The following is a 26,929-nucleotide window of genomic DNA, read 5'->3' as shown; positions in this document are numbered from 1 at the left end:
ATGGTATATAAAAAACCGATTGAACCTCGACTTTGCACAATCTTTATGACCGTTATGTTTTTCCGTAAAACCATTCTCATAGGATTTCCCTATGGCAAATAAGTTGGGAATGATCAATTTTTTGAATTTTTGAGATAGTGGACAAAGAACCTATCAAACCTTGACTTTGTGCAAAATTTATAATTGCCATGTTTTTTTACGAAGCCTAGTATTTACGACTTCCCGAAAGCAAATATATTGGGAATGGTCAATATGTTAAAATTTTGAAAGTGAAAACAAAAAACTGATCGAACCTTGACTTTTTGCAAATCTGATGACCGTCACATCTTTGTTAGGATCAAGTAGGCACTAAGAGGGGGGGGGGGGGGGGGGGGTGAATTAGTGCAGCGGAAAAATTACCGATTTCAAAAACCTTCGTTTCGTTTAAACCCAATTCTGACGAAAACCGTTTCGTAAAGATATTAACTTGAAAGCGTATAGGAGCATAGTGAAAGCAATAAGAAGGTAAAGCAGTTTGCAGTAAAGGTAAATTACTCAAAACGAAATGCAAACAAGATTTTTATAGTGGTTCGGTCATCGTGACCTACATCCACTCCAGATTCCTCTTCTATCGAGGCCACCGGCTTCCACTACCGATCTTTCAATAGGCAAAGATCAACTACCCTTTTACACCCCTATTCTCCTTTTCACTGGTTTAGGAGACAGCCTTTACAAGCACACCCTCCTCCCTAAACAGAATTCTAAAGTTAGAACTATAGGAGGGTTTTTCTCAAGTGATTACTACAACATTTTCTCACTTTTAAACTCTTTGTGCTTGTGTATGTTAACTAGGGATGAGAGAGGTATTTATAGGCCTCAAGTGGATTCAAACTTTGAGCCTAAAAATATCTCATCCCGGGTTTCCCGGGTACCGACGGTACCACTGCCTGTGCTAGGCGGTACCACCGCCTGCAACACTGACACTAGGTGGTACCATCGCCTAATCTGGCGATACTACTGCTTGGAAGACTGTGTCTGGGTGGTACCACCGAGTCTCGGAGACTGTGCCACGACGGTTTCACCCGTTGGGTCACTATTTGGCCTTTCACTTGGCCCAACACAAGCCAAACTTGGTTTCTTTCGACATTTAAGGCATACACTAAGCATATCAGATCCAATTAGTCTAGGTTTCTTTCGACAAGCTTCCGGCGATCTTCCGGCGAACTTCCGATGATCTCTCGGTAATATTCTAGCGGACTCCCAGCAAGCTCATGGACTTCATGACGATCTTCTTGGCAAGTTCCGATGAGCTTCTTTCACAAGCTCCTGGACTTCTCTGTCAATTCCGGCAGAACTTCCGACGAACGTTCGAACTTCCTACGAACTCTCGAACTCCTAACGAAATCTCGTTCTTGACTCCGATACTTTATTTTGCTTTATGCCTTGATCACTATCGTAGTTAATCCTGCACAAATAAAACCTACTTTGATCTAGATAATTATTACAAAGCTTGAATCATATTGTCCGGCATGTCATTGGTTTATCGACGCTTCGTCCGATTCTTCGATGCATCATCCTCTCTTATGGCCTTTTGTCCAATCGGCCAATTGACCTCCGCAACTCCAATTTCGTTGGTACAAATTCCGCTCTTCTTGGTCCGATGCCCGAACTCATGGCTCGAAGCTTTCTATCGATATGTCAACCGATCCTTCGGTTCGACATCCAATCTTCTGACATGTTTCTCTCTGGCCCAACATGATTCTTCCTGCTTTAATTATCTCTCCTTGATCGAAGCTTCTTGCGTCACTCAAAACGCAAATCAATATCATAAACACTATCAATTGATTTCATTATCAAAATCCCAGATACAATAATCTTTTGGCAAAACCCAGCTTAAACAACTTCCCTAGAGTTAGTATGTTTTGAATGGTCAATATTTCGAATATTCGAGACGATGCACAAAAAACTAATCGAACCTTGACTTTGTGCAAACTTTGTAAACGAAAATTTTATGACCGTTACTTTTTTTGCAAAAACTGGCTTATACAACTTTCATAGGTCTAATATGTTGAGCATAATCAATATTTTAAATTTTTTAGATGGTGCTCAAAAATTCGACCGAACCACGACTTTACACAAACTTTATGATTGTCTTTTTTTTTGCGAAACCATTCTCATAGAACATCCGTAGAGCAAATATGTTGGAAATGATCAATTTTTTGAATTTTTGAGATGGTGCACAAAGAACCTATCGAACCTTGATTTGCACAAAATTTATGACTACCGTGTTTTTTTACGAAGCCCATCATATACGACTTCTCGAAGGCAAATATATTGGGAATGGTCAATATTTTGAATTTTTGATAGGGAGCTCAAAAAACCGATCGAACCTTGACGCTTTTCAAACCTGATGACCGTCATATCTTTTGGTAAAACTTAGCTTAAACAACTTCCCTAGAGCTAATATGTTTGGAATGATCAATATTTCGAATATTCGAGATGGTGCACAAAAAATTATCGAACCTCGACTTTGCGCAAACTTTGTAACTATCATATTTTTTTTGCAAAACCAAGCTTAAACAACTTCCATGGAGCTAATATGTTGGGAATGGTCAATATTTTGAATTTTCTAGATGGTCCGCAAAAAACCAATCGAACTTCTATTTTCTGCAAAGTTTATGAATGTCATGCTTTTTCCGAAACTATGCTTATACTTACTAACCTAGGGTAAATATGTTGAGAGTGATTAATTTTTTGAATTTTTGATATGGTGCGTAGAAACTGATCGAACCTCAACATTGCAAAAACTTTAAAACTATCATGTTTTTTTTTTTTTTGAAACTATGCTAGCACGACATCTCATGGACAAATATGTTTGGAATGATCAATTTTTTGAATTTTCGAGACGGTGCATAGAAAACTGATCCAACATCGACTTTATGCAAAATTTATGACTGTAAGTTTGTTTATAAAACCAAGCTTATACACAAAAACTGTCTTGGGTATTTTGAATTTTCAAGATGATGCACAAAAACTGTTCGAACCTCGATTTTGCGTAACTTTATGACCGTTACTTTTTTTACGAAAATTGGCTTATACAACTTCCATAGGTCTAATATGTTGGGCATTATTAATATTTTGAATTTTTGAGATTGTGCTAAAAAAAAAAGATCGAACCTCGACTTTGCACAAACTTTATGATTGTCTTGTTTTTTTGCGAAACCAGGCCCTTACAACTTCTATAATGCTAATATGCAGGGAATGATCAATATTTTGAATTTTTGAGATGGTGCGTAGAAAACCAATTGAACCTTTACTTTGCGCAAACTTTATGACTGACATAATTTTTTTTGAAACCATGCACAAACGACTTCGCCAAGGCAAATAAGTTGATAATGATCAATTTTTTGCATTTTTGAGACTGCGTAAAAAACCGATCAGACCCCGACTTTCCACAAACTTTATAACGGCCATGTTTTCGTGTAAAACTAAGCTTATACAACTTCCCAAAAGCTAATATATGTGGAATGGTCAATATTGTAAATTTTTTAGAGAGTCCACTAGAAAACAATCGAATCTCGGCTTTGAGCAGTCTTTATAACCGTCATTTGTTTTTGCGAAACTAAGCTTATAAAACTTCCCTTGGATAAATGTGTTGGGAATGGTCAATATTTTAAATTTTCGAGATAGTGCACAAAAAACTAATCGAATCTCGGCTTTGGGCAGTCTTTATAACCGTCATATTTTTTTCGTGAATCCAGGCTTATACAACTTCCCTAGGGCTAATATCCTAATGATCAATAGTTCTCCACCAGAGAAGAGGCAAGGAGGTGACCCTTGTGATAGGCAACGAGAAACGACTAAGGGCAAGGGCACCTCGCGGGCAGCACGCACTCCTGTACCCTCAATGGCTATTGCGAGGGCGACCTGGGGCAGGGGCGATGGTTGCTTCTCCCTAGGGCTACCTACTTGGCTCATACAAATTTTCTTGGGCTAATATGTTGGGAATGGTTAATATTTTGATATTTCGAGATGGTGCGCAAAAAATCATTCGAATCTCAACTTTGCGTAAACTTTATAACCGTCACATTTTTTTACGAAACCAGACTTATACAACTTCCCTATGACTAATATGTTAGGAATGGTCAGTAAAATTTGGAGACAATGCATAAAAAATCGATTGAACCTTGACTTTGTGCAAGCTTTATGACCATCATGTTTTTCCATGAAACCATTCTAATAGGATTTTCCTAGCGTAAATATGTTGGGAATGATCAATTTTTTGAATTTTTGAGATGGTGAACAAAGAACTTATCAAACCTTGACTTTACATAAAATTCATGACTGCCACGTTTTCTTACGAAGCCCAGCATATACGACTTCCCAAGGCAAATAAACTGGGAATGGTTAGTATTTTAAATTTTTAAGAGGGAGCACAAAAAACCGATCGAACCTTGAAGCTTTGCAAACCTGATGATATTTTTAGAATGGTCAACATTTCGAATATTTCGAATACGTTTAGAATGGTCAACATTTCGAATATTTGAGTCGGTGCACAAAAAACTGATCGAACCTCGGCTTTGCACAAACTTTATCACCGTCACATTTTTTTTGCAAAACCAAGCTAAACCAACTTCCATGGAGCTAATATGTTGGGAATGGTCAATATTTTGAATTTTCGACCAATCAAACTTCGATATTCCGTAAAGTTTATGACTGTCACGTTTTTTTCCGGAACTATGCTTATACTGACTACCCTAGTGCAAATATGTTGGGAGTAATCAACTTTATGCAAAATTTATAACTATAAGTTTGTTTCTAAAACCTATCAAACCTTGACTATGCGCAAAATTCATGGCTACCACGTTTTTTTACAAAGCCCAATTTATACGATTTCACGGAGACAAATATATTGGGAATGGTCAATATTTTAAATTTTTTAGAGGGAGCACAAAAAACCGATCGAACCTTGAAGCTTTGCAAACCTATGACCGTCACGTCTTATAGCAAAACCCAGTTTAAACAACTTCCCTACAGGTAATATGTTTGGAATGGTCAATATTTCAAATATTCGAGACGGTGCACAAAAAACTGATCGAACCTTGACTTTGCGCAAACTTTATAACCGTCACATTTTTTTACAAAACCAAGCTTAAACAACTTCCATGGAGCTAATATGTTGGGAATGGTCAATATTTTGAATTTTCGAGATGGTGCACAAAAAACCAATCGAACTTCGATTTTTTGCAAAGTTTATGACTGTCACGATTTTTCCAAAACTATGCTTATACAGACTACCGTAGGGAAAATATGTTTGGAGTGATCAATTTTTTGAATTTTTAAGATGGTGTGCAAAAAACCGATCGAATCTCGACATTGCAAACACTTAATAAATACCACGTTTTTTTTTTTTAAACTATGCTCGTACAACAGCTCATGGACAAATATGTTTGGAATGATCAATTTTTTGAATTTTCGAGACGGTGCGTAGAAAACCGATCCAACATCAACTTTACGCAAAATTTATGACTGTAAGTTTGTCTCTAAAACCAAGCTTATACAACTTCCTTAGGGCTAATATGTTAAGAATGGTTAATATTTTGAATTTTCAAGATGGTGCGCAAAAACTATTCGAACCTCGACTTTACACAAATGTTATGACCATTATTTTTTTTGCGAAAACTGACTTATACAACTTCCATAAGTCTAATACATTATGCATGATCAATATTTTGAATTTTTGAGATGGAGCTAAAAAAACCTACCGAACCTTGACTTTGCACACACTTTATGATCGTAATGTTTTTTTACGAAACTAGGCTCATACAACTTCTATAATGCTAATATGCTGGGAATGGTCAACATTTTGAATTTTTGAGATGGGGCGCAGAAACCAATTGAACCTTAACTTTGTGCAAACTTTATGACTTACATAATTTTTTGTGAAACCATGCACAAACGACTTCGCTAGGGCAAATAAGTTGATAATGATCAATTTTTTGAATTTTTGAGACTACGCAAAAAACCGATCAAACCCCGACTTTGCACAAACTTTATGACGACCATGTTTTCTTACGAAAGTAAGCTTATACAACTTCTCGAAAGCTAATATATGAGGAATGGTCAATATTGTAAATTTTTTAGAGGGCCCATAAGAAAACAATTGAATCTCAACTTTGGGCGATCTTTATGATAGTTATTTTTTTTTTGCGAAACTAAGCTTATACAAATTCCTTTAGGCAAATATGTTAGGAATGGTCAATATTTTAAATATTCGAGATGGTGCACAAAAAACCAATCGAACCTCGACTTTGCAGAAACTTTCTAACGGTCATATTTTTTCCGTGAATCCAAGCTTATACAACTTCCCCAAGGCTAATATCCCAATGATCGATAGTTCTCTGCCAGAGAAGAGGCCGGGAGGCGACCCTTACAATAGGCGACGAGAAGCGACTAAGGGCAAAGGGCACCTCACGGGCAACACATGCTCCCATGCCCTCAATGGCTAGTGCGAGGGCGACTTAGGGCAGGGGTAATGGTTGCTTCTCCCTAGGGCTACCTACTTGGCTTGTACAAATTTTCTTGAGCTAATATGTTGGGAATGGTCAATATTTTAACTTTTCGAGATGGTGCGAAAAAAATTATTCGAACCTCAACTTTGCGCAAAGTTTATAACCTTCACATTTTTTTTGCAAAACTAAGCTTATACAACTTCCTTAAGGCTAATATGTTAGGAATAGTCAATATTTTATAATTTGGAGATGGTGCGTAAAATACCGATTGAACCACGACTTTCCGCAATCTTTATGACCGTCATGTTTTTCCGTGAAACCATTCTCATAGGACTTCCCTAGGGCAAATACATTGGGAATGATTAATTTTTTGAATTTTTGAGATTGTTAACAAAGAACCTATCAAACCATGACTTTGTGTAAAATTTATGACTGCCACGTATTTTTACGAAGCCCAGCATATACGACTTCCTGAAGGCAAATATATTGGGAATGGTCAATATTTTAAATTTTTGAGAGGAAGGGCAAAAACCCTATCGAACCTTGACTCTTTGCAAACCTGATCACCATCATGTCTTTTGGCAAAACTTAGCTTAAACAACTTCCCTAGAGCTAATATGTTTGGAATGGTCAATATTTCAAATAAATCGAGACGTTGCATAAAAAACTGATCGAACCTCGACTTTGCGCAAACTTTATAACCGTCACATTTTTTTTTGTAAATGGCCAATATTTTAAACTTTCGAGATGGTGCGCAAAAAACCAATCGAACATTAACACGGGATTGTCTAATTTGCTACAATCTAATCATATGGACCTTACTGATGAAATGGTATTTTTTTAAGCCAACAATGTTGCCTCATAACCTTAAACTCAGCCCACTCAAATATGATAGCTCATCAGCATATTCCCTACATAAAGATAAAGTTGTTTCATGGTGCTTTTATTCATGACCAAGGAATGCATTTAAGGAGTTGGTTTGCAGTGGTAAAACACTTAATTTTTGAAATTCCTTATGCATGAATGGTTGTTTCATGCACTAGTACTTATTTTGGTGTTTAGAGCTTAGAAAGGACTTTTAAAACTGATAATATTATGGCAGAAGCTCTCTTGAAGTACTCACAAAAACTGTATCTCTTGGATGCATCCTTAAGTGTTGAGTTTTTTATTTCAGTTCTATATCCTCGTTTATAATCCTTAGGGTGGTGAACTTTCTATATCCCTTTGTGATTTTAACTTAGTGGTGAGCTATTTTTCGATCTTATTTAAGTTTTATCGTGAGTTCGTTCTTTTTCTATCCAAAACACTCATTCTAGCAAATACAACTGTACTGCGACTTTTCTTCGAGAGTTCATTCCTCATCTACAGTGACTTTTCTAATCAAAATACTCATTCAAGCAAATATAGCTCTGCTATCGGTTTTCTATCAAAATCTATTCTGCTTTATCACCCTATTCTGCATCACCCTCGGTATCAGTTTGGTATCAGAGCTAAAGGTTAAAGATAATGCAAGGCGGAATGAAAAAGATATAATTGGTGAAGGTGATTGCCATGAAGATGATGCTGAGTCATTGAGGCTACAACTACGAAGATTGCTGCGTAGTCTACAAGAAAAAAATGAAATAATCGAAGAACTTCAAAGTAGACACAACCAGCATGAAAATGATGTCCATGAATTTACTTCTGATAATAATACACCTCCTCATCCAAGGGAGTCGAGAAGATTCCGAGCAAGACATGGTGTCCAAAACGAGTGGAAGAACAAATACAACCCAAGATTGGATATTCCAGAGTTTGAAGGTAAAATTAATGTTGATGACTTTATTGATTGGCTTAATAATGATTTCATTGTAATTTAACCAATATTGGGTCAATTTTATGTATTTAATCCAATATTAAGATGATTAACATATTTATAATGGCAAGGTGAGATTCATTACAAATAATCACAGCTTGTTATTTTAAATTCGATGGAAATTAGGGCTAATCGTAGCTTATTAATTTAATAAATTTTTATAGGAACATTACACCAAAGGAATAGGTATATGATAATGCTTAGGATCATGCCTACTGTTTGGACAACAACCGTCATCATTAGCGGTGCGAACATTGTGACTACACTGGTCGGGATAGAGGAATCACTCGGTTGAAGCAACATTTGACCTATAGCTATCCCAATATTGTAAAATGCAAAAAGTTTTCAACGAAGATCCATTAATTATTTAAAAATAAGCTACAATAGGTAAGCAATGATACAATTCAAAAAAAAGCCAAGGAATAGGAAGAATACATACATGCTACGTAGGAACAGTTTTATGATGAATACGAGGGTCATAGCGATGATATCAATACGGATCTTGGCACTAGTACTCGTGCATCACTACAGTATCAATACATGTACCATACATACCATCAAGGATTTTAATTTTGAATAATACCACCCGTACCGGGTGGTACGTACTGGTACGTTGACCAACCGCTACCAGCCAATATCGTCGATTGGGGCTGTTTCTGCTACCACCCTAAATCAATCGATGACGATCGATTTCGACTGTCGCCGCCTGCTATCGGGTGGTATTAGCTGAGGTAGAAGAAAGAAGGGGGAGAAGAAAAGGGAGAACCTAGAGATCCGATGCCGCTCTCCCTCGATGATCCCGATCCATCGCAGCCCTCCCTCGTCGGACGCCGCAGATGAGATGTCACCTCCTCCTCATCTAAGGCGAAGAGGCATCGGCATCATCGGCAATAACTCCTCATCCGTGCGGGGAGAAGAAGCCTCAACGACGTCGTGGGGAGAAAAAACCGAGCATCGTGGAGGCAACATTTCTTCTCCCCACATGGGCAGAAGAAACGAGGCGATGAGGCGGCGACATCGCCTCGTCACCCTTTTTTTCATGGGGAGAAGGAAACCTCGGTTTCTTGTACCAACGCGAGCAAGAAATTACTTTTTATATATGTATGTATGTATATATATGTGTATATATGTGTACCATATCGATGCATAATCGATACACTAGTACAGATCGATACAACGAACCTTGCTTGTACCATATCCCAACTGAGATGGTCTTTTCACATAAGTTACATATGATTTTACTTCTATTGTTTTCAAGTTTTATAGCATACTCTTCAAATATTTGATTGATTTCTAGGAGCATTTTTTTCCCTCTTAAAACTAGACATTTTGATAAAAGAACAATAAAAACTATAAAATAAGCATATAAAAGTAAGTACAATAAACAATTATAATTGTTATTTCATGCAACAAATGAAAAGATAATACATTACAATTGTAATTAATTATTCATGAAAATGACAAAAGGAGAATCTATAATAGAGCTACTAAGTTTAAATCAAATGATGACAAAGCACCGATAGCCTTTATATGTAAAATGATTGGTTACATGATGTATGCTCCTATGCTTCTTACTAAATTTTCCAAAGATTGAAATATCGTACCGTACCAGAGTTTCGACATTCACTCGGTACGGTACGATACTGTATACCGAGTGATATACCGTTCGGTGTGTGTGTGTGTATATATAACAAAATAAAAATTCAACGATATTGCCTCTCTCTTCTCCCTAGGCGAGGCGACGTCGCCCCGCATTGGAGAAGGGAAACGCAACGCGACATCGCCTTTTATAATATATATATATATATATATATATATATATATATATATATATATATATATATATATATATATCGCCTAGTAACGGGCGGTCCGTGTATTGGTCTGTTGACGAACCGGTACGTACCGATCGTACTGGGTGGAATTATTTGAAATTGAAGACCTTGAAATTTTCTATATCTATAAAAGATTGGTTACATAAATTTGATCACCCTAATGTCGGTTACAACTCATATTGCAAACAAGAACATCTTTGGTTACATAAAAATAACGCATCACATATATCAATGTGATTTATATTGATATATAGGTGAGTGTATGAAATTGAAGACCTTGAAATTTTCTATATCTATAAAAGATTGGTTACATAAATTTGATCACCCTAATGTTGGTTACAACGCATATTGCAAACAAGAACATCTTTGGTTATATAAAAATAACTCATCACATATATCAATGTGATTTATATTGATATATAGGTGAGTGTATGTATGTATAAGTATGTGTATACACATACATATATCAATGTGATTTATATTGATATATATGTATGTATATGTACATATATATATACACACACACACACATATATATATATATATATATGTGTGTGTGTGTATATGTGTATATATGTATATATGTGTGTGTGTGTGTGTGTTTATGTATATGTATATATATGTAAATATATATGTATGTGCATACATATATATACACACACACATATGTATACATATTAATATGTATATATATACACACAAATATAAATATATATGTATATATATGTGTATATATATATATATATTTGTATATATATATGTATATATGTATATATGTGTAAATATATGTGTATACATGTATAAACATAACGTACCGTACCGAACTGAACTCGATACTCTAGTACGGTACGAAATTACGAACCTTGCATATAATATAAATATATATATATATACACACACATATATATATGTATATTTATATATATGTATGTATATACATATATTTATATATATATGTATATATATATATATATGTATATGTGTAAATGTATTATATGTATTTAAATACATATACACATATACATATATACATATACGTATATACATATATATACATATATGCATATATGTATATATGTATATATATATGTATATATATGTATATCCATATATACATATATACATATACATGTATATGTATATGTATATGTATATATGAAAAAGAAAAGCCTAATTTCTGTAGTAGAATCTGACTGTTTTAGGGATCCAGGAAAAAGATGCAACCTCATAACCCACGATATGTATATATGTATATATATGCATATACATATATATACAGAGATATATGTGTATATATATACATATTAATATATAGATATATACATATACACATATAGATATATATATATATATGTATATATATACAAGGTTTGCAACACCGAATGATACCGCCGGTACTGGGCGGTATGTATCGGTCCATCAACAGACCGGTACACGAACCATCCTTTACCAAGCGGTAGTGTCGATTAAGGCTATTATCATCGACGGTGACCAAAGGAGAAGAAAGAGGGAGTCGACGGTGACCGAGGGAGAAGAAAGAGGGAGAAGAAGAGGCAAAAGGGGAAGAAAGAAATAGGAAAAACAAGAAAAAAAAGGAGAATCTGAGATCGACGTCGCTATCCTCATCTACGGTGACTTCTCATCCGCGCACGGGGAGAAGAGTATCGACATCGCGAGGCAAAGCGAGGCGATACCTCAGCGAAATTTCTTTTTTTCTGCGACGTCACCTCAGCAACATCGCAAAAAAAAATTTTTTTTTTTTCTACGACGCTGCCTAAGAGAGGCAACGTCGCAAAACTTTTTTTTTCCTACGATGTCGCCCGAGAAGAGAGGTGACATCGCCTCGGCGATGGTGCCCCGCGTGGGGAGAAGAGAGGTATACCGAGTAGTTTACCTCTTTTATATATATATATATATATATATATATATATATATATATATATATATATATATATATATATATATATATATATATATATATATATATATATATATATACCGAGCGATATACCGAAATATATCGCTTGGTATACAGTACTGTACCGTATCGAGCAAATCTCGAAATTCCGATACGATACAAAATTTCAATCGTTGTATATTTATTTATTTATTTATTTATATTTATATATGAGAAGAATAACATCAAATTAAGTTACGAAGACAAAAAACACCTGGTAAAGAAAAGGACCACTTCTGCTGTTGAAGAGCTAACACTAAGTTCTCCAGTAGGAATATTTGTGCTATGTTATATTTTCTTTGTTAGTAAGGCTTGATTATAAGAATTGTATTAGCAGTATCTGCATTACCCATGGATATGCTCAGTCCTTGGAATTAACATAAGAGCTTGCATATAAAAGAAATTACTAGCAGCATGAATAAAGGTTTCTCAGAAGATGGAAAGAGAAATGTACCAATTGTATATGTGACTTCTCCTGCCATATTCTGCAGAATAAGTGAACATTGTTTCAAATCTTAAATGAGTAATTTGTTGCATTACTGGAGGAAGGTCACAATTAAATTTAATCAATTTATGGATTATAATATTATCTTCTGCGATGACATGAAAGGGTACATAATTTCTCAGAAAACATTAAAATATGACAGTGGTGGATGCAACCCTTACGAAAAAGAAAAAGCAAGTATACCAGAAAAGATATTAAATAATTGACAGTTGCTAATTTACATTATTTTAATAAAAGTGAATGACTACTTCTCTTTCATTTATGAGATGGAATAGAAAAAAGAGATCCAGCCAAATCTGGAAGAAATAGTTCACGTAAAAGAGCAACATGAAGAGTAAGCTAAAAAATATCACTAACACCAAGTCAACCCAACAAAAGAACAAGCAAACCAAGAAAACAACATCTCAGTTGCACAAATTAAAAAAACCTTATTTAAGCCAATAAGATGCCAGGATGTGCCAATTACTCGCTGCCAAAATAGATTAGTGAATACCTACTTTTAAATCGTATTGATAATCTCCCTAATATATAAAAATAATGTGATTAGAACCACGATAAAAAAGCCTTATGGAATTGGTGCGATAGCCCCACACTAATTCTGTCAAGATAAAGCATTTATTTTACGCTGATCTTTAGATAAAACTACAAAGGAGAAGTTCCTTAACACCAAATGTGTATATTTCAGAATTCATACTAAAACGCTATTTAAATGGAAGATTTTTCTGACAGTATTGATACTGACACAGAAAAATATAGGCTTTGCTAAATGAAAAAAATGATGATGCTGATAAACAGAGCATCGCAAACCTAATTCAAGTGCAAAGAATTACATGGTCCAATTTTTTAAAGCTTACAAGGCCCTCAAAGTCTATACTATTGAGATTATCGATGACTAACATCCATATTTCTATCCCACCAATCAAGATACGAATATAAAGTAGTACCTTTAAGTTGTTGTTCCATAAATGCCTTTCCAATTTCTATAAACAAAGGATCAGTTGCATCTAAAAGATATGTACAACACCACCTTGGATCACTATGAACTGTAAACCCGTAGCCAAAGAAGAAAACAAAATATCACCCTACAATCAAATGCAAAAATGTTATGAACAAAAATTCTTTGTATGAAGCAACTGATACAACACTGCAAACAAAAAAAGATGCATAAGTTGCATTATTGAAACCTACTTAGAAGAAAAACGACAATTAAGACATACTGCAAGGAAAAGATTACATTTTACTTAAGGTTAAAAATTCTCATAACATAGTTTCTTAAATAATCTATATCCATTCACAGCAGTTCTTTTACTTGAGTTTCTGAAGTAGTGGTTGAATGCGAAGAAATTAATCTTTAAGATCCAAACTACTATTAGAGATGGAACAAAATTTTGGTTATAACAGTTGATATAGACCTCCAGTATTATCAGTCTGACCGAGGACCAATTCCAGATCTTATTGATCAGTACCAATGTCTTTATTTATTTTTTATCATGAGACTGAAAGGTACAGGTCAGTATATCACCCAGTGTGCTGGTACCATATCAGATTTATTGGTTACAAAAACTGACATTAGACCAATATTTACATTTTTTCTTTCGTATCATACAAATAATAAGGAATGATAATGCATTAATACCCAGTGTTTTCTTTTATATGATTCATCATTGGTTTTGTTTTGCATAAATAACTGTTAGCAAAAACTTTATATTCTTTTAGACTTGGTAAATCTGAAAGGTTTAATTATTTTGCTAGCAAGTCTAGGCTAGCTGCTTATTGATCATAGGTTGATCATTAGATTACACAATTTTAGGCAACAATCTAATTACTGATCACAACAACTTCATAGAAAAGCAGAAAGAGCATTTCAAAATTTTGATTTATCTAATACATCATCAACATAAATAGGTTCATCATAGAAAGTGGACGGAGATGAATGATACAGTAGTGCAGACACCCAACAAAATACTGTCTGATAAATATCAAGATCATATAGGAAAAAAAAAAAAGAGAAAATGACAAGCTGCCATTGTACCAAAAAAAAGGAATGACATGGTACTTCTCAAATTACGAAGATTAACAATGATCAAATTGCAATCTAAAACCATATCTCGGATAATAGGTAAAACAGTATTTAGGTCATAAATCATACCAATTTCCAAGGTGAGTAATTTTAGCTGAAGGAAATTTGGATTTCAACACCGAAGGAACATTCCCAGAAAAGGCAGGAAGAACTGCAAGTAAAATTGTTGCAAACTTACAGTATTGAAAACTTTAAACTGCAGAATAAGAAAAATATATAAACCAATACAAAGGCACATTATAAATTAAGTCATGATATTTTTATAAACAAGTTCATAAATGGCCCAACATGAATGCATAAGGTAACCACGAGAAGAAACTTTACCGAAATTATAAACTAGCTTCAATTGTTTCTGCACAAGTCCAATGATTCTCTATGTTTAGGACCCAAAAATGGCTGATAATTAATAACAATTGCTACAACATTTTACCATTAAGTAGGGAAGGAAGAACAAATGTCCAGTTTAAAAAAGTAAAGTGAACAGACAACTGCATGTCAAATAAGATGGTGGCGCATCGAGATTAAGACCTTCTCTGACCATTGCTGAAACAATTTGACTCAATTTTAACAGTTCACCTATTTTCATACAGCATAATAAATCATTAATTGGATTGAGGACTCTTGTCTTAAATCCTTTTTCTAAAAAATAAAAAATTATGTATATAAAAAGGATTTCTCATACAAAAGCTAGGTCCATCGTATCGTGCTGACTGATGGTATTGGTCATGGGTAGACCAGTACATACCGATTGGTACCAGCATATCGTACATTGGGATATATCGATTTTAGAAAAAAACTGAAATTTTTTATAAATTCAAAAAATCTCTTTTTAGGTTTTTTATCCTAAATTAATGGCAATTTTATCGTATTTAACAAAGAATATTGTGTGTATGAGCCATAAATAATGTATAAGGCTGTGATTAAGTCTAAATGCCCCAAATTTGGGCCTAAATGTAAGACAGTAGACCTAATTGGGACTACCGCAAGAGAATGACCTTAACCATCTTTAATCTTTATAAATATGCAATGATATGCCTCTAATTATATGAAATGATAAAGAAAACATAAAAAGAAGCTAAATACCTTAAAATTAGAGAGGAACTCCATCAGATCCCAAATTTGAATCCCTCTTTTATCTAAATCAATAGCTTAATTACTACAAATCATCGATTAGAAGCTTTAATCACAAGCGAGAGTGTGAGAAAGAGTCTGAAAGAGAGTGAGAATGAGAGAGCTAATGAGAGTGAGTGAAAGAAGGGCGAAGGAGGGGGGATTTAAAGCCCCAAAAGAGGGCCCAACGGTCAAATTGACCATTGGGGTCAAACTTGACCCTTTTCATATTGTTTCAGGCAGTACGCCAAACGTGGAACCCACACTAACCTGAAGTTCAGATCTGAAATACCAAATTAGCTTGAGTTGTACAAGATTGCATCACAAAAGCATAAGAGAAAAATATTACTAGTGAGAATGAAAAGGATAATTAAGCACTAAGGTACTCAATTCTCGGCAAGTAAAACATCACTCATTTAGTTGTCGTTTAGTTGATAATGAAGCCCATACAATCCTTTAAGTTCATTACCAATTTTGATTTCAATATAAAACTTTCTTGCTAGCAAGGAATGTCCTCTCGTGTCAACCAGCCAAATTTATCACTATTGTCACGGACTTAGCTGGTTTTGCCTAAGTCGTGCGGCACCCTTGCGTATCCGTCCACATGACACAACCTTCATTTACAAACATAAAACAGCCACCAATCCCAACTAAACTGGGGTTGTTAAACCTTCGACCGTCCCTCTACATACTGTGCAAAGCATTAACAAAACAAAAGATACGAACATACATAAGCATTACATCAAACATCCTGTTTAGAAGTTTATCCGTAACATTCTCCCCCACCCATTCCTTCAACGTCATAGTCGAAGCCTTTGCCGACACTGTAACTTATCACCTTTGCTAAGTCTTCAATCTTCTGCTCCAGCTGCAATAGACCTCTTGGCTCCCAGTTGCTCTACGCTGCTGTTGTTGAGTAGTCGAACTTTTGACCCTTTGTTATGCAACTGTTCAGAGCTTGTAAAGTCTGTTTGTAATTTGCATTGTCTATGAAGTGTTTTCGGAAATGTTTGCTTGTGGATCCCGAGTGAGGCGTTTTCTCTAAACCGTTTTCTCGTTTGTAGGTCCTAAGGGACCATGGGAGGCTTCGGGGAAGCTGACCTTTGCGGACGGACACGCAAGGGTGCCGCACGACTTAGGCAAAACCAGCTAAGTCCGTGACACATGGTATCAGAGTGGGACAAGCACTCATAGAAACACTTGGCATGCAAACGTGAGGGACCTAGCGGGGCTGCGTTGAGGGCAGTCAGCACACACGCGATCGTTTGGGGGAAAACGAGCATGGAGATGTAGGAAAAAGGAGTCGCTCGGAAGAGCGGGCATCTGAGAGTGACATTCAGACGAATAGCCAACCCTTTGTGCAAGAGGCACCACGAGGACAAGCAAGCTGGGAAGAATGCAGAGCACACAAAGGTTAGGATGGCTTAGTTTGAGCTACGGCTCAACGTTGACAACTATACTTGATGGTGCTCAAGGCAAGCGAGGCGCTTGGTAAAGGATGAGACCATGCAAGGTGGAATGAATTGCTCAACGACCGAAAGAGTTGTGCAAAGCTCACAGAGGTGAGGAGAATTGCTAACTCAAAGAATTCGGTTCTCATGCAAGGGCTTGTATGCGGACGATAGAATGTTCGTGGCCATCCCAAGGCGATTGAAACTCGGCGCCATGGAGCATTGAAACTTTCTCTTCGGCATGTGAAGGATACGTCCGTAGGAGGCTGAATTATGCAGCGAGTTCAACATGTTGCTAGGCCTTGAGTGGTGCAACGGGGGCTGTATTGACGTGGAGTCGCAATCTAGCAAGTGCGTTTGCAGGAGGCAGAACAATGCGCAGTTTGTTCAGCAAATCGGAGTAGTCCAAGGGGATGGTGGTCTCCGAAACGAAGAGAGATGTTGCTCCAATGGGATAGATATCCAAGAGGGATAATTCTCGGCTCTCCAGAGGGAGAATCATGTGCAACAGACTGCACATGTTGAGGAAGAGTACCTCAACAAACAACAACTCCACGAAGCTTAATGGACCGAGCAAGCGGCGAGGAGTCGTCGCATGATCTCGCTTGAGAGAATGCATTGGTGGATGCATTGCGAGATCAAGTGGGGGAGCAACTCAAAGCAACACAAATGAAGGCACACTTGAAATCGATATAGATATCGGACTCAAGGGAGGGCTGACCCGTGGAATGGTGGGCACGAGGGCCACCATCAACTCAATGCAAAAATGAGAAGCGAAGCAACTTGGGTGTAACTTGTCAAAGTACCCAAGCCGCATGAAGGGAGCCGGCGTAGAAGATGGAGCATGGAGCGAAGGCATAGTGCTTTCCTTGGACAGAGGTTAAGGACATGAACTCTTGCAGAGACAAGAGCAAGATCATGTTGTTCCATGGGTCCTTCATTCTGACGAAGTGGACTCATCTTGCAAGGTGCCAAAGACGAAGGGAGCTTCTGGGCACATGCACCTTATCTCGGAGAAGCATTTATTAGAGGAACTAAGACGACTCAACTTGCGTAGGTGAAGTTGGGTTCAGAAAAACTTGGCACAGGGCAAGAGGACGCGGAGGCGGGTACTCTTGAAGAATATGCCACAGTGTTGCCATTCAAGTTGTCATAAAGGAAGCGGTGCGCAGCGAAGATTGTGCTGGTAGGGGCAGAGGCCCAGGATCCAAACAATGGTGCACCATTTTCAGCGAAGTCGATAGACTTCGGGAGCTACTAGGCGACGGACTGTCCTAGAGCAGTGCTTCATCTAGGTGCGACCCAAGAGTGGGTGGATGAAGGTCGATTGCCAAAGGAGCGAACAAAATCAAAGTTGAAGGAGACCCTACGATGTATTGGCAGAGGCCACACATGGAGGGATCACAATTCGAGTTCATCCCACAAGGATCAGAATGCAATGGAGATGTCACCAGGAGACGACATGGTGCAGCGAATCGTGGTGGAATAGTTTGTGACAATGCGATACACACGACATAGTCCCGTGAGGGACTAGATCATACGGAGGTATGATCGGGAGCTACTGGAAGCTCCACTTCAGTGAACAACACGACGGCAAGAAGGGCTATGGATTCAAGGAGTGAAGGTCATGGTACCGCAGAGGCGGATCTTCCGTGCGTGTATCGAATTTTGCATCGGATGAAAGCCTTGGTCATCAGCATATGGGGGCTGTGTTACACCAAGGAAAAAGTTCTAATGCAAGTACCAGTGAGTCCCATGGGAGGGACTTGATAATGCAGAGGTATGATCGAAGCAGTTGGAGAGCTGGACTACTCCAGAGCCCATATTCGCTTAACGGAGCCCGGCAAGTCAGAGGACAAGGTCGAGTAAGCGAACGTTGCTACCAAGGAAGCTAAGGAGAACAGAATCGGTGCAAATCCTACAACGTGATGGCAGAGGCCATGCATGGGAGTTGCAGTCTATCTTTCCATCGACCAAAGGAAGCTGCTTGGAAAACACAGAGGTGTTAAAACAGAGGGTCGAAAGGGGTGAGGAAGCGACGACGAGTCCAGAGGGACTTAGCTACCCAAAATCAAGCATCAGTTAGAATGGAGGTGGACTCGGAGGAGTGCCACATAGACATATCTACTGATCGTGAAGAAAAGGGATGTAGATGCGAGGCAACGGATAGTAGGGCTATGGGCATGGCAGCGCCATGGTACCGTAGAGGCGGGACTTCCATGAAAGTCATTAATCCCTTGCTCTCATGGAAGGAGAGCGCTTGGTCATGAAAGGGGCCTGGGAGGTGGAGCATGCAGAGGCAAACTCTAAGTACCGAGATAAGGTTGAAGGGCGGAGGTCAAGGAACTTCGTAAGACCGGTGTCAACAAGCTTCTCATCAAGATAGCCGAAAGTGAAGGACTTTGGGTCATGCAAGAGTGCACGACCAAGGAACGAAGCAGGCAGTACGCGGTGTTGTACCTTTGCTACTCAGTGGAGTAGGCGGCCGGGTTGATGGAGAAGACAGTACAATCCCATAGGTAACTAAAACTACTAGAGACTTACTCCAAGTTGGGGTGAAAACTTCCTGCATTCCGGAAGTTCGATGGCATTGAGAAGGTGAATCACAGTAACTAAGTCAATGCAAGGAGTGCAAACACTTCAAGTGCTTCAGAAGTGTGAGCAAAGAGCAGGCAAAAGCCAGTAACCAGCTAGATGCATTGAGTACAACCTCGAGGAGGCGGGCGAAGTCAAGTAACTTTTGCCTTCTCAACTCTTAAGAGAAAGGGCGAAACCGAGTACCCCAATTCTCTTATCTATCCAGCAGAGGAGCTCTGCACAGGTTCAAAGACCCTTCGAAGATAATGGAAGATAATAGTTGTCAAATCCTCACCAACGGTGATCAATGCTACTGAGAGTAGATTGTCCGCTTCATTTCCCAACGAAATGCCAATTGAAAGCAGAAGTGATGCGAACCTACTTGGAAGTGACAACTAAGTGAAAGAAGAGTCAATGGACAAATTTTGTGGAGGAAGGACCCAAAACTTCAGAAGTTTGCGAGGCGATGCTCGTTAAAGCTCCAACAAGCATCCCCCCAGTTCAAGCAGCATGAGGCATTTGAGAGACTGACGCATAGTAAGTATAGTCTTTTCCTTCATCTGAAGGATCCGCAAGAACCAACAGGGATCAACATAACTCAACCAACCCCACACTAGAGTTAGAGTCATTGGCGAGTTGAAGCAATATGGCGGATCAAAGGTTCGACTACTCAAAAACAGCAGCGGAGAGCAGTTGGGAGCCAAGAGGCACATTGCAGCTGGAGCAGAAGATTGAAGACTCAGCAAAAGCGAGCAGTTGCAGTGTCAGCAAAGGCTTCGACGAGGACGTCGAAAGAATAAATGGGAGAGAATGTCACGAACAAAGTTCTAAATAGAATGTTTGATGTAATACTTGTGTATGTTCGTGTCTTTCTGTTTATTCATGCTTTGAACAGCATGTAGAGGGACGGTCGAAGGTTTAATAGTCCCATTTTAGTTGGGTTTCGTGGCCGCTTTAGGCTTGTAAATAAAGGTTGTGTCATGTGGACACTTGTGAGAGATTTTCGATCTGTAATTGACCATTTTGACCCTTTGTTGTGCAACTGTTTAGAGCTTGTAAAGCCTATTTGTAATTTGCATTGTCTATAAAGTGTTTTCGGAAATGTTTGCTTGTGGATCCCGAGTGAGGCGTTTTCTCTAATGCGTTTTCTCATTTGTAGGTCCTAAGGGACCATGGGAGGCTTCGGGGAGGCTGACCTTTGCGGACGGACATGCAAGGGTGCCGCACAACTTAGGCAAAAACAACTAAGTCCGTGACACCACAGTCTTTTTGGTACGGTCAACAGCTCCAAAAGTCCTACAGGCTTCCGTTACTCCATCTTATCTTGTTGGCAAGTGAGGCACGTTCAAACATATTCCTCCACATCAGTCCCCATCTTCGGCCAGTAGAAGGCCCTCTCTACGAGAGCCAAGGTTCTGTGAATACCCAGATGTCCAGCCCAAAGAGAATCGTGACACTCCCTTAAGAGCTCACGCCTCAAATTGTCCACTCGAGGGACATAAACCCGATTCCCTTTTTTGTAAACGAGTCCCTCCTGGACCTAAAATCGTCGTGCCTTGCCTTCTTTGATGAGCTGCATCAAGGTTACTGCTTGGGGATCACTGTACAGTCCATCCATGATCCTGGAAAGGAAGTTGGAATGCAACTGACATACTTGGCCTCTGCCCTCCAATTGTACGGCATTCACATGCTCCACTTTCCGACTCAATGCATCGACCACGACATTTGCCTTTCCGGTCTTGTACTTCATTGCCATATCAAACTCAACCAGGAAGTCCTACCATCGTGCTTGCTTTAGGGAGAGTTTCTTCTGAGTTTGGAAATAGCTCAAAGCGATGTTGTTTGTCCTCAGCACAAATCGTGATCCAAGAAGGTAGTGTCGCCAAACTCATAGACAGCGGACCACCGCTGTCATCTCCTTCTCGTGCACCGGATACCGCTGCTCGGTCTCGTTGAGCTTACGGCTCTCATAGGCCACCAGATGACCCTCCTGCATGAGTACTCCCCCAATAGCAAAGTCTGAAGCATTTGTATGGACTTCGAAGGGCTCCCCATAGTCCGGCAATTTGAGCACCGGTTCTTCCAACACAACAGCCTTCAGATCTTGGAACGCAGCTTCACATTTATCAGACCACCTCCAAGGCTGCTCCTTCTTCAGCAACTCCGTCAATGGAGTTGCATGCTTCACATACCCCACTAAGAAGCGTCGATAGCAGTTAACGAATCCAAGGATGGATCTTAAATCTGACACCTTCTTTACAGTTCACCATTCCGCAACAGCTTGCACCTTCGATTTGTCCATTTGAATGGAGCCATCACCGATTTGATGCCCCAAGAATAAGATCTATGTTTGAGCAAAGTAGCACTTCTTCATTTTCACAAACAAAGTATTTTCCCTAAGAACCTTGAAAATTATCCGAAGGTGCTCGACATACTCCGCCAGCGTTTGGCTGTAGACGACGATATCGTCCAAGTAGACGACCACGAACTTATCCAAATACTCTTTGAATAGTTGGTTCATAAGAGTGCAGAACGTGGCCGGACCGTTGGTTAAGCCAAAAGGCATCACCAAGAACTCAAACGCTCCATACCTGGTCACGCAGGTAGTCTTCGCTTTGTCGCCTACAGCAATGCGCACCTGCCAGTACCCCGACCGGAGGTCGAGTTTATAGAAATACTTGGCTTTGCCTAATTGATCGAAAAAGTCCGCAATGAGTGGGATGGGATACTTGTTCTTCACCATCACTTTATTGAGGGCTCGATAATCGACGCATAGTCGAAAGCTCCCATCTTTTTTCTTTTGGAAGAGAACTGGAGCTCCGAATGGTGCTTTAGAATTGCGGATGAGACCACCGCTTAGCAGTTCACCTAACTGCTTTCTGAGCTCTGCCAACTCTAGAGGGGGTATGCGGTAGGGTGGTCTCGCTGGAGGCTTCACTCCTGGCTCCAACTCGATATAATGATCCACACCTCTGCGTGGCGGTAGAGTCTTCGCCAACTCAGGTGGCATAACGTCTGTGAACTCCTTCAGGACGTTAGCCACCATAGCAGGTTCATGAATAGCCTTCTCATCGAGTGTCTCTAGCTTCATAGCGGCCACGAATGTTAATTCACCTTTTCGTACCCCTTTCTTCAGTTGTAATGCCGAAATCTAGTGGGGTTCCTTGGTTCCTCTCCGAGAGACGGTAACCATACAGGGGTCGTTACCTCCCATCATACATAGAGAGTTTAGGAATGGCATTGGCACTAACTTTGCTGCGTGCATAAACTCCATCCGAAGAATCACTTGGAAGTCGTCCAGTGGCACCACCATCATGTTTGTGCTCCCGCTCCATGTTCCGATCTTAATGGGAACTCCCTTTGCCAACCCGGAGATCCGCTTAGCCTTCGAGTTCACCGCCTTCATCCGACTTAGGTTTTTCTCCAAGATCAGTCCAAGTCGCTTTGCTTCTCGATCAGCAATAAAGTTATGGGTAGCGCCCGTGTCCACCATTGCACGGGTTGTTTGGCCATTGAGCTTAATGTCCACATACATCAGCTCGTTATTCCCTGCTTTCAATGGCTTTGACTTCATGTTCACCCCCACTTGACCCCGTAATGCATTCAACAAATGCATTGCTCCCATTCGGGGACCTTGCGACTCCTCATCGTCGCTACTAGATTCTGAACTACTTGAACTGAGGGCGACGACTTTGCCCTTGTCCGATTTGGGGGGATGGATGAAAGCTGTTAAAGCATTGAGTGCCTGTTTCTGTGGGCACTCCCTCACCATGTACGGCCCTCCGCACAAGAAGCATTCGCCAATCTTCAGGGGCTTGCCTTTTGAGCTTGGCCCTTTGCGGGAACTCTTCTTCCTTTGTTCGCCCTTGGGCTCTTTCCCTTGAGAATATTTTGAAGGGCGATTTCCTGAAGATTGTTTCCTTTTTCCCGGGTCCTCAGAGGTAACAAAATCGGTGAGCCTTTCTGCGACAGCAATTGCCCCGATCATATCAGTGACATTCCTTCGATGCAGTTCTTGTTGAGCCCAAGGCTTCAAACCATCGAGGAAGCTGAACAGTTTATCCTTTTCAACAATGTCTGTCGTACCGAATCGTACCGCCCGGTACGGGCGGTACGTACCGGTCCGACAGGCCAGCGGTACACGGACCGCCCGGTACCGGTTCGCACTGTAGCAGTACAGTGCACTGTAGCAGTACAGTGCACTGTAGCAGTACAGTGCACTGTAGCAATACAGTGCACTGTAGCAATACAGTGCACTGTAGTAGTACAGTGTACAGTGCTACAGTGCACCAGTACACTGTAGCACTGCATTGTAGTAGTGCTACAGTGCTCGGTACACCGTACCGTACCGGTACCTAGCCCAGGTCGAAATACCGGTACGGTACGGTATTGCGAACCTTGCTTTTCAAACATGTCCTGTATGTCCAGCATTTGTGCAGAAAATTACTTCACGTAGTCTCGAATGGAAGTACTTTGACGGAGTTGTCTTAGTTTCCTCCTTGCGACGAACTCTGTGTTTTCAGATAGAAACAGAATTCTCAATTCCTGCTTTAAGTCCTCCCATGTGTCCACCTGACACCGACCTATGTTAGATCTCCTCCTAGCGGGTTCGCCACCAAAGTTTTGCATCCTCGTTCAGATACATGGTTGTTTTTGAAACTTTGGTATCTTCAAAATCAGGCCTTGTAGCTCGAAAATACTATTCTATGTCAAAGAAGAAATTCTCGAGCTCTTTTGCATCCCTAGTACCTCCATAGCAATGAGGCTCAGGTGCCCTTAGATTTTGTGGTGGTGCAACGCGAGTGTTTCTCCCTCCCACATTTAGTGCCCTAGTGAGTGCTGTCACTTTAGAAGTGAGATCCGCCACGACTTCATACAAATGTTGCATGGAGTCTTTAGTATCATCCGTCAATCGATCGACTAGGGCCTCAACCTTGTCGATTCAGGATTCAGCTTCTTCTTGTGAGCTCTCTACCCCAAGAAGCCTTCGCTGGCCTTGGTAGAGTTCCTCCAAGCTCGCTTCAAGAACATCCAAGAGGGTTTCCACCGTTGTGAGTCTCTCCTTATGGCTCTTCTTCCCGGTTGGCGCTCTAGATTGCGCCTCCTCCGCTCGCGGAGAGTAGCCAATTTCTCGCTCATCATGTTCGCTGCCACGATCCTCCAAAGTGGCTCCAACGACATGAGAGCGAGTTTGCATTTGTAGCCCACCTGCAGCTGCTTGGGGTAAAGGTCCGGCTTGCCCCACCTTGCTTGATTCGCCCCGATGCTTTGCCATGGCGAAATTGCAAAGTTCCTTCGCTGCTTGCTCGAATTGCTTGCCTGCTCTGATACCACAATGTCACGGACTTAGCTAGAATTGCCTAAGTCGTGAGGCACCCTTGCGGCCAAGACGCGAACTTAGCTTGAGTTGCATAAGTCACGACACACCCTTGCAGCAACTTCTCGGACTTAGCTGGGATTGCCTAAGTCTTGAGGCATCCTTGCGACATATGCATCCGCAAAGGTTCAGCCTAGTTGCAACCTCGTACAGGTCTCAAAGGACCTGTAAAACAAAAAGTTGATTAGATTGAAAACGAGCGACGGACAAGTCCCGACGTCTCGTAAAGAGGGAAGCTTTACAAGCAATTCAGCAAGCACCTTGTGTGCACAGAAGAAAAGAGAGAAAGGAGGAAACCAAGGACTTTAGAAGGTAGAACGAACAGTCGCAAGTCCACAAACAACTGCTCACCAGGTGCCGAGTGCGAAGGCAAGTTCCCGTCAAGTCAACGTGCGAACTTGTGAAGATTTTTCAATGCCCGACAATATACCGAAGCCCCATCCAGCCCTATGCCACCCGGGGGGTTCCAGGGTGCTAAGATGGCTGACATTTTGCGCGCTACAACGAGCTGCAGAAAACAGCTTGTGGCATGCGAAAACGGAGCCATTTTAGGGCTTTTTGACCCAGCACGGTGAGCGATCGCACTCTGCGCTGCAACCTGTTCGAACATGTATTTTTACAAGCAAAAACACACAAAACCAAGACAAAACAGGCTGCCATGTCTTTGTTCAAGTATGCAAAGGCGACGAACGATTCGTTAAACGAAGTTATTGAGAGTGCGCGATGACCGTTCGTGACATTATGGCTCTTTTTCCTAGTTGGCGCTCCAGATTGCGCCTCCTCCGCTCGCGGAGAGTAGCCAACTTCTCGCTCATCATGTTCGTTGTCACGCTCCTCCTGAACAGCTCCAACAGCATAAGAGAGAGTATGCACTTACAGCCCACCTACGGCTACTTGGGGCAAGGGTCCGGCTTGCCCCGTCTTGCTTGATTCGCCACGATGCTTTGTCATGGAGAAATTGTGAAGTTCCTTCGCTGCTTGCTCGAATTGCTTGCCCGCTCTGATACCACAATGTCACGGACTTAGCTGGAATTGCCTAAGTCGTGAGGCACCCTTGTGACCAAGTCGCGAACTTAGCTTGAGTTACCTAAGTCGCGACATACCCTTGCACCAACTTCTCGAACTTAGCTGGGATTGCCTAAGTCATGAGGCGCCCTCACGACACATGCGTCCACAAAGGTTCAGCCTAGTTGCAACCTCGTACAAGTCCCGAAGGACCTGTAAAACAGAAAGTTGATTAGATTGAAAATGAGCAACGGACAAGTCCCGGCGTCTCGCGAAGAGGGACGCTTTACAAGCAATTCAGCAAGCACCTTGAGTGCAAGAGAGAAAAGAGAGGAAGGAGAAAACAAGGACTTTAGAAGGTAGAACGAACAGTTGCAAGTCCACAAACAACTGTTCACCGGGTGCCGAGCGCGAAGGCAAGTTCCCGTCAAGTTAATGTGCGAACTTGTGAAGATTTTTCAACGCTCGACAATATATCGAAGCCCCATCCAGCCCTATGCCACCCGAGGGGTTCCAGGGTGCTGAGATGGCTAACGTTTTTTAGCGCTGCAGCGGGCTGCAGAAAACAGCCCGTGGCACACGAAAACGGAGCCATTTTGGGGCTTTTTGGCCCGGCGCAGTGAGCAGTTGCACTGTAGCACTGCAACCTGTTCGAACATGTATTTTTTTACAAGAAAAACACACAA

At 40.3% G+C, this 26,929-nt stretch overlaps 1 protein-coding gene across 1 annotated transcript in view; it reads right to left on the bottom strand.

The window, feature by feature from the left end:
• LOC104000591 (alpha-N-acetylglucosaminidase) overlaps positions 1-26,929 on the bottom strand; it is a 74,713-nt gene that overhangs the window by 32,668 nt on the left and 15,116 nt on the right. The window contains exons 7-9 of the mRNA XM_065137276.1: positions 14,794-14,874; positions 13,588-13,695; positions 12,593-12,623 (exon numbers count right to left, since the gene is read on the bottom strand). Coding sequence (XP_064993348.1) covers positions 12,593-12,623; positions 13,588-13,695; positions 14,794-14,874 — 220 coding nt within the window. The remainder of the gene's footprint in view (positions 1-12,592; positions 12,624-13,587; positions 13,696-14,793; positions 14,875-26,929) is intronic.

The sequence above is a fragment of the Musa acuminata genome, chromosome BXJ3-1 (genome assembly GCF_036884655.1).
Source record: "Musa acuminata AAA Group cultivar baxijiao chromosome BXJ3-1, Cavendish_Baxijiao_AAA, whole genome shotgun sequence".
Classification (NCBI taxonomy): Eukaryota; Viridiplantae; Streptophyta; class Magnoliopsida; order Zingiberales; family Musaceae; genus Musa; species Musa acuminata.
Note: the sequence above shows the minus strand (reverse complement) of the source record. Positions and strands in the feature narration are given on the sequence as shown.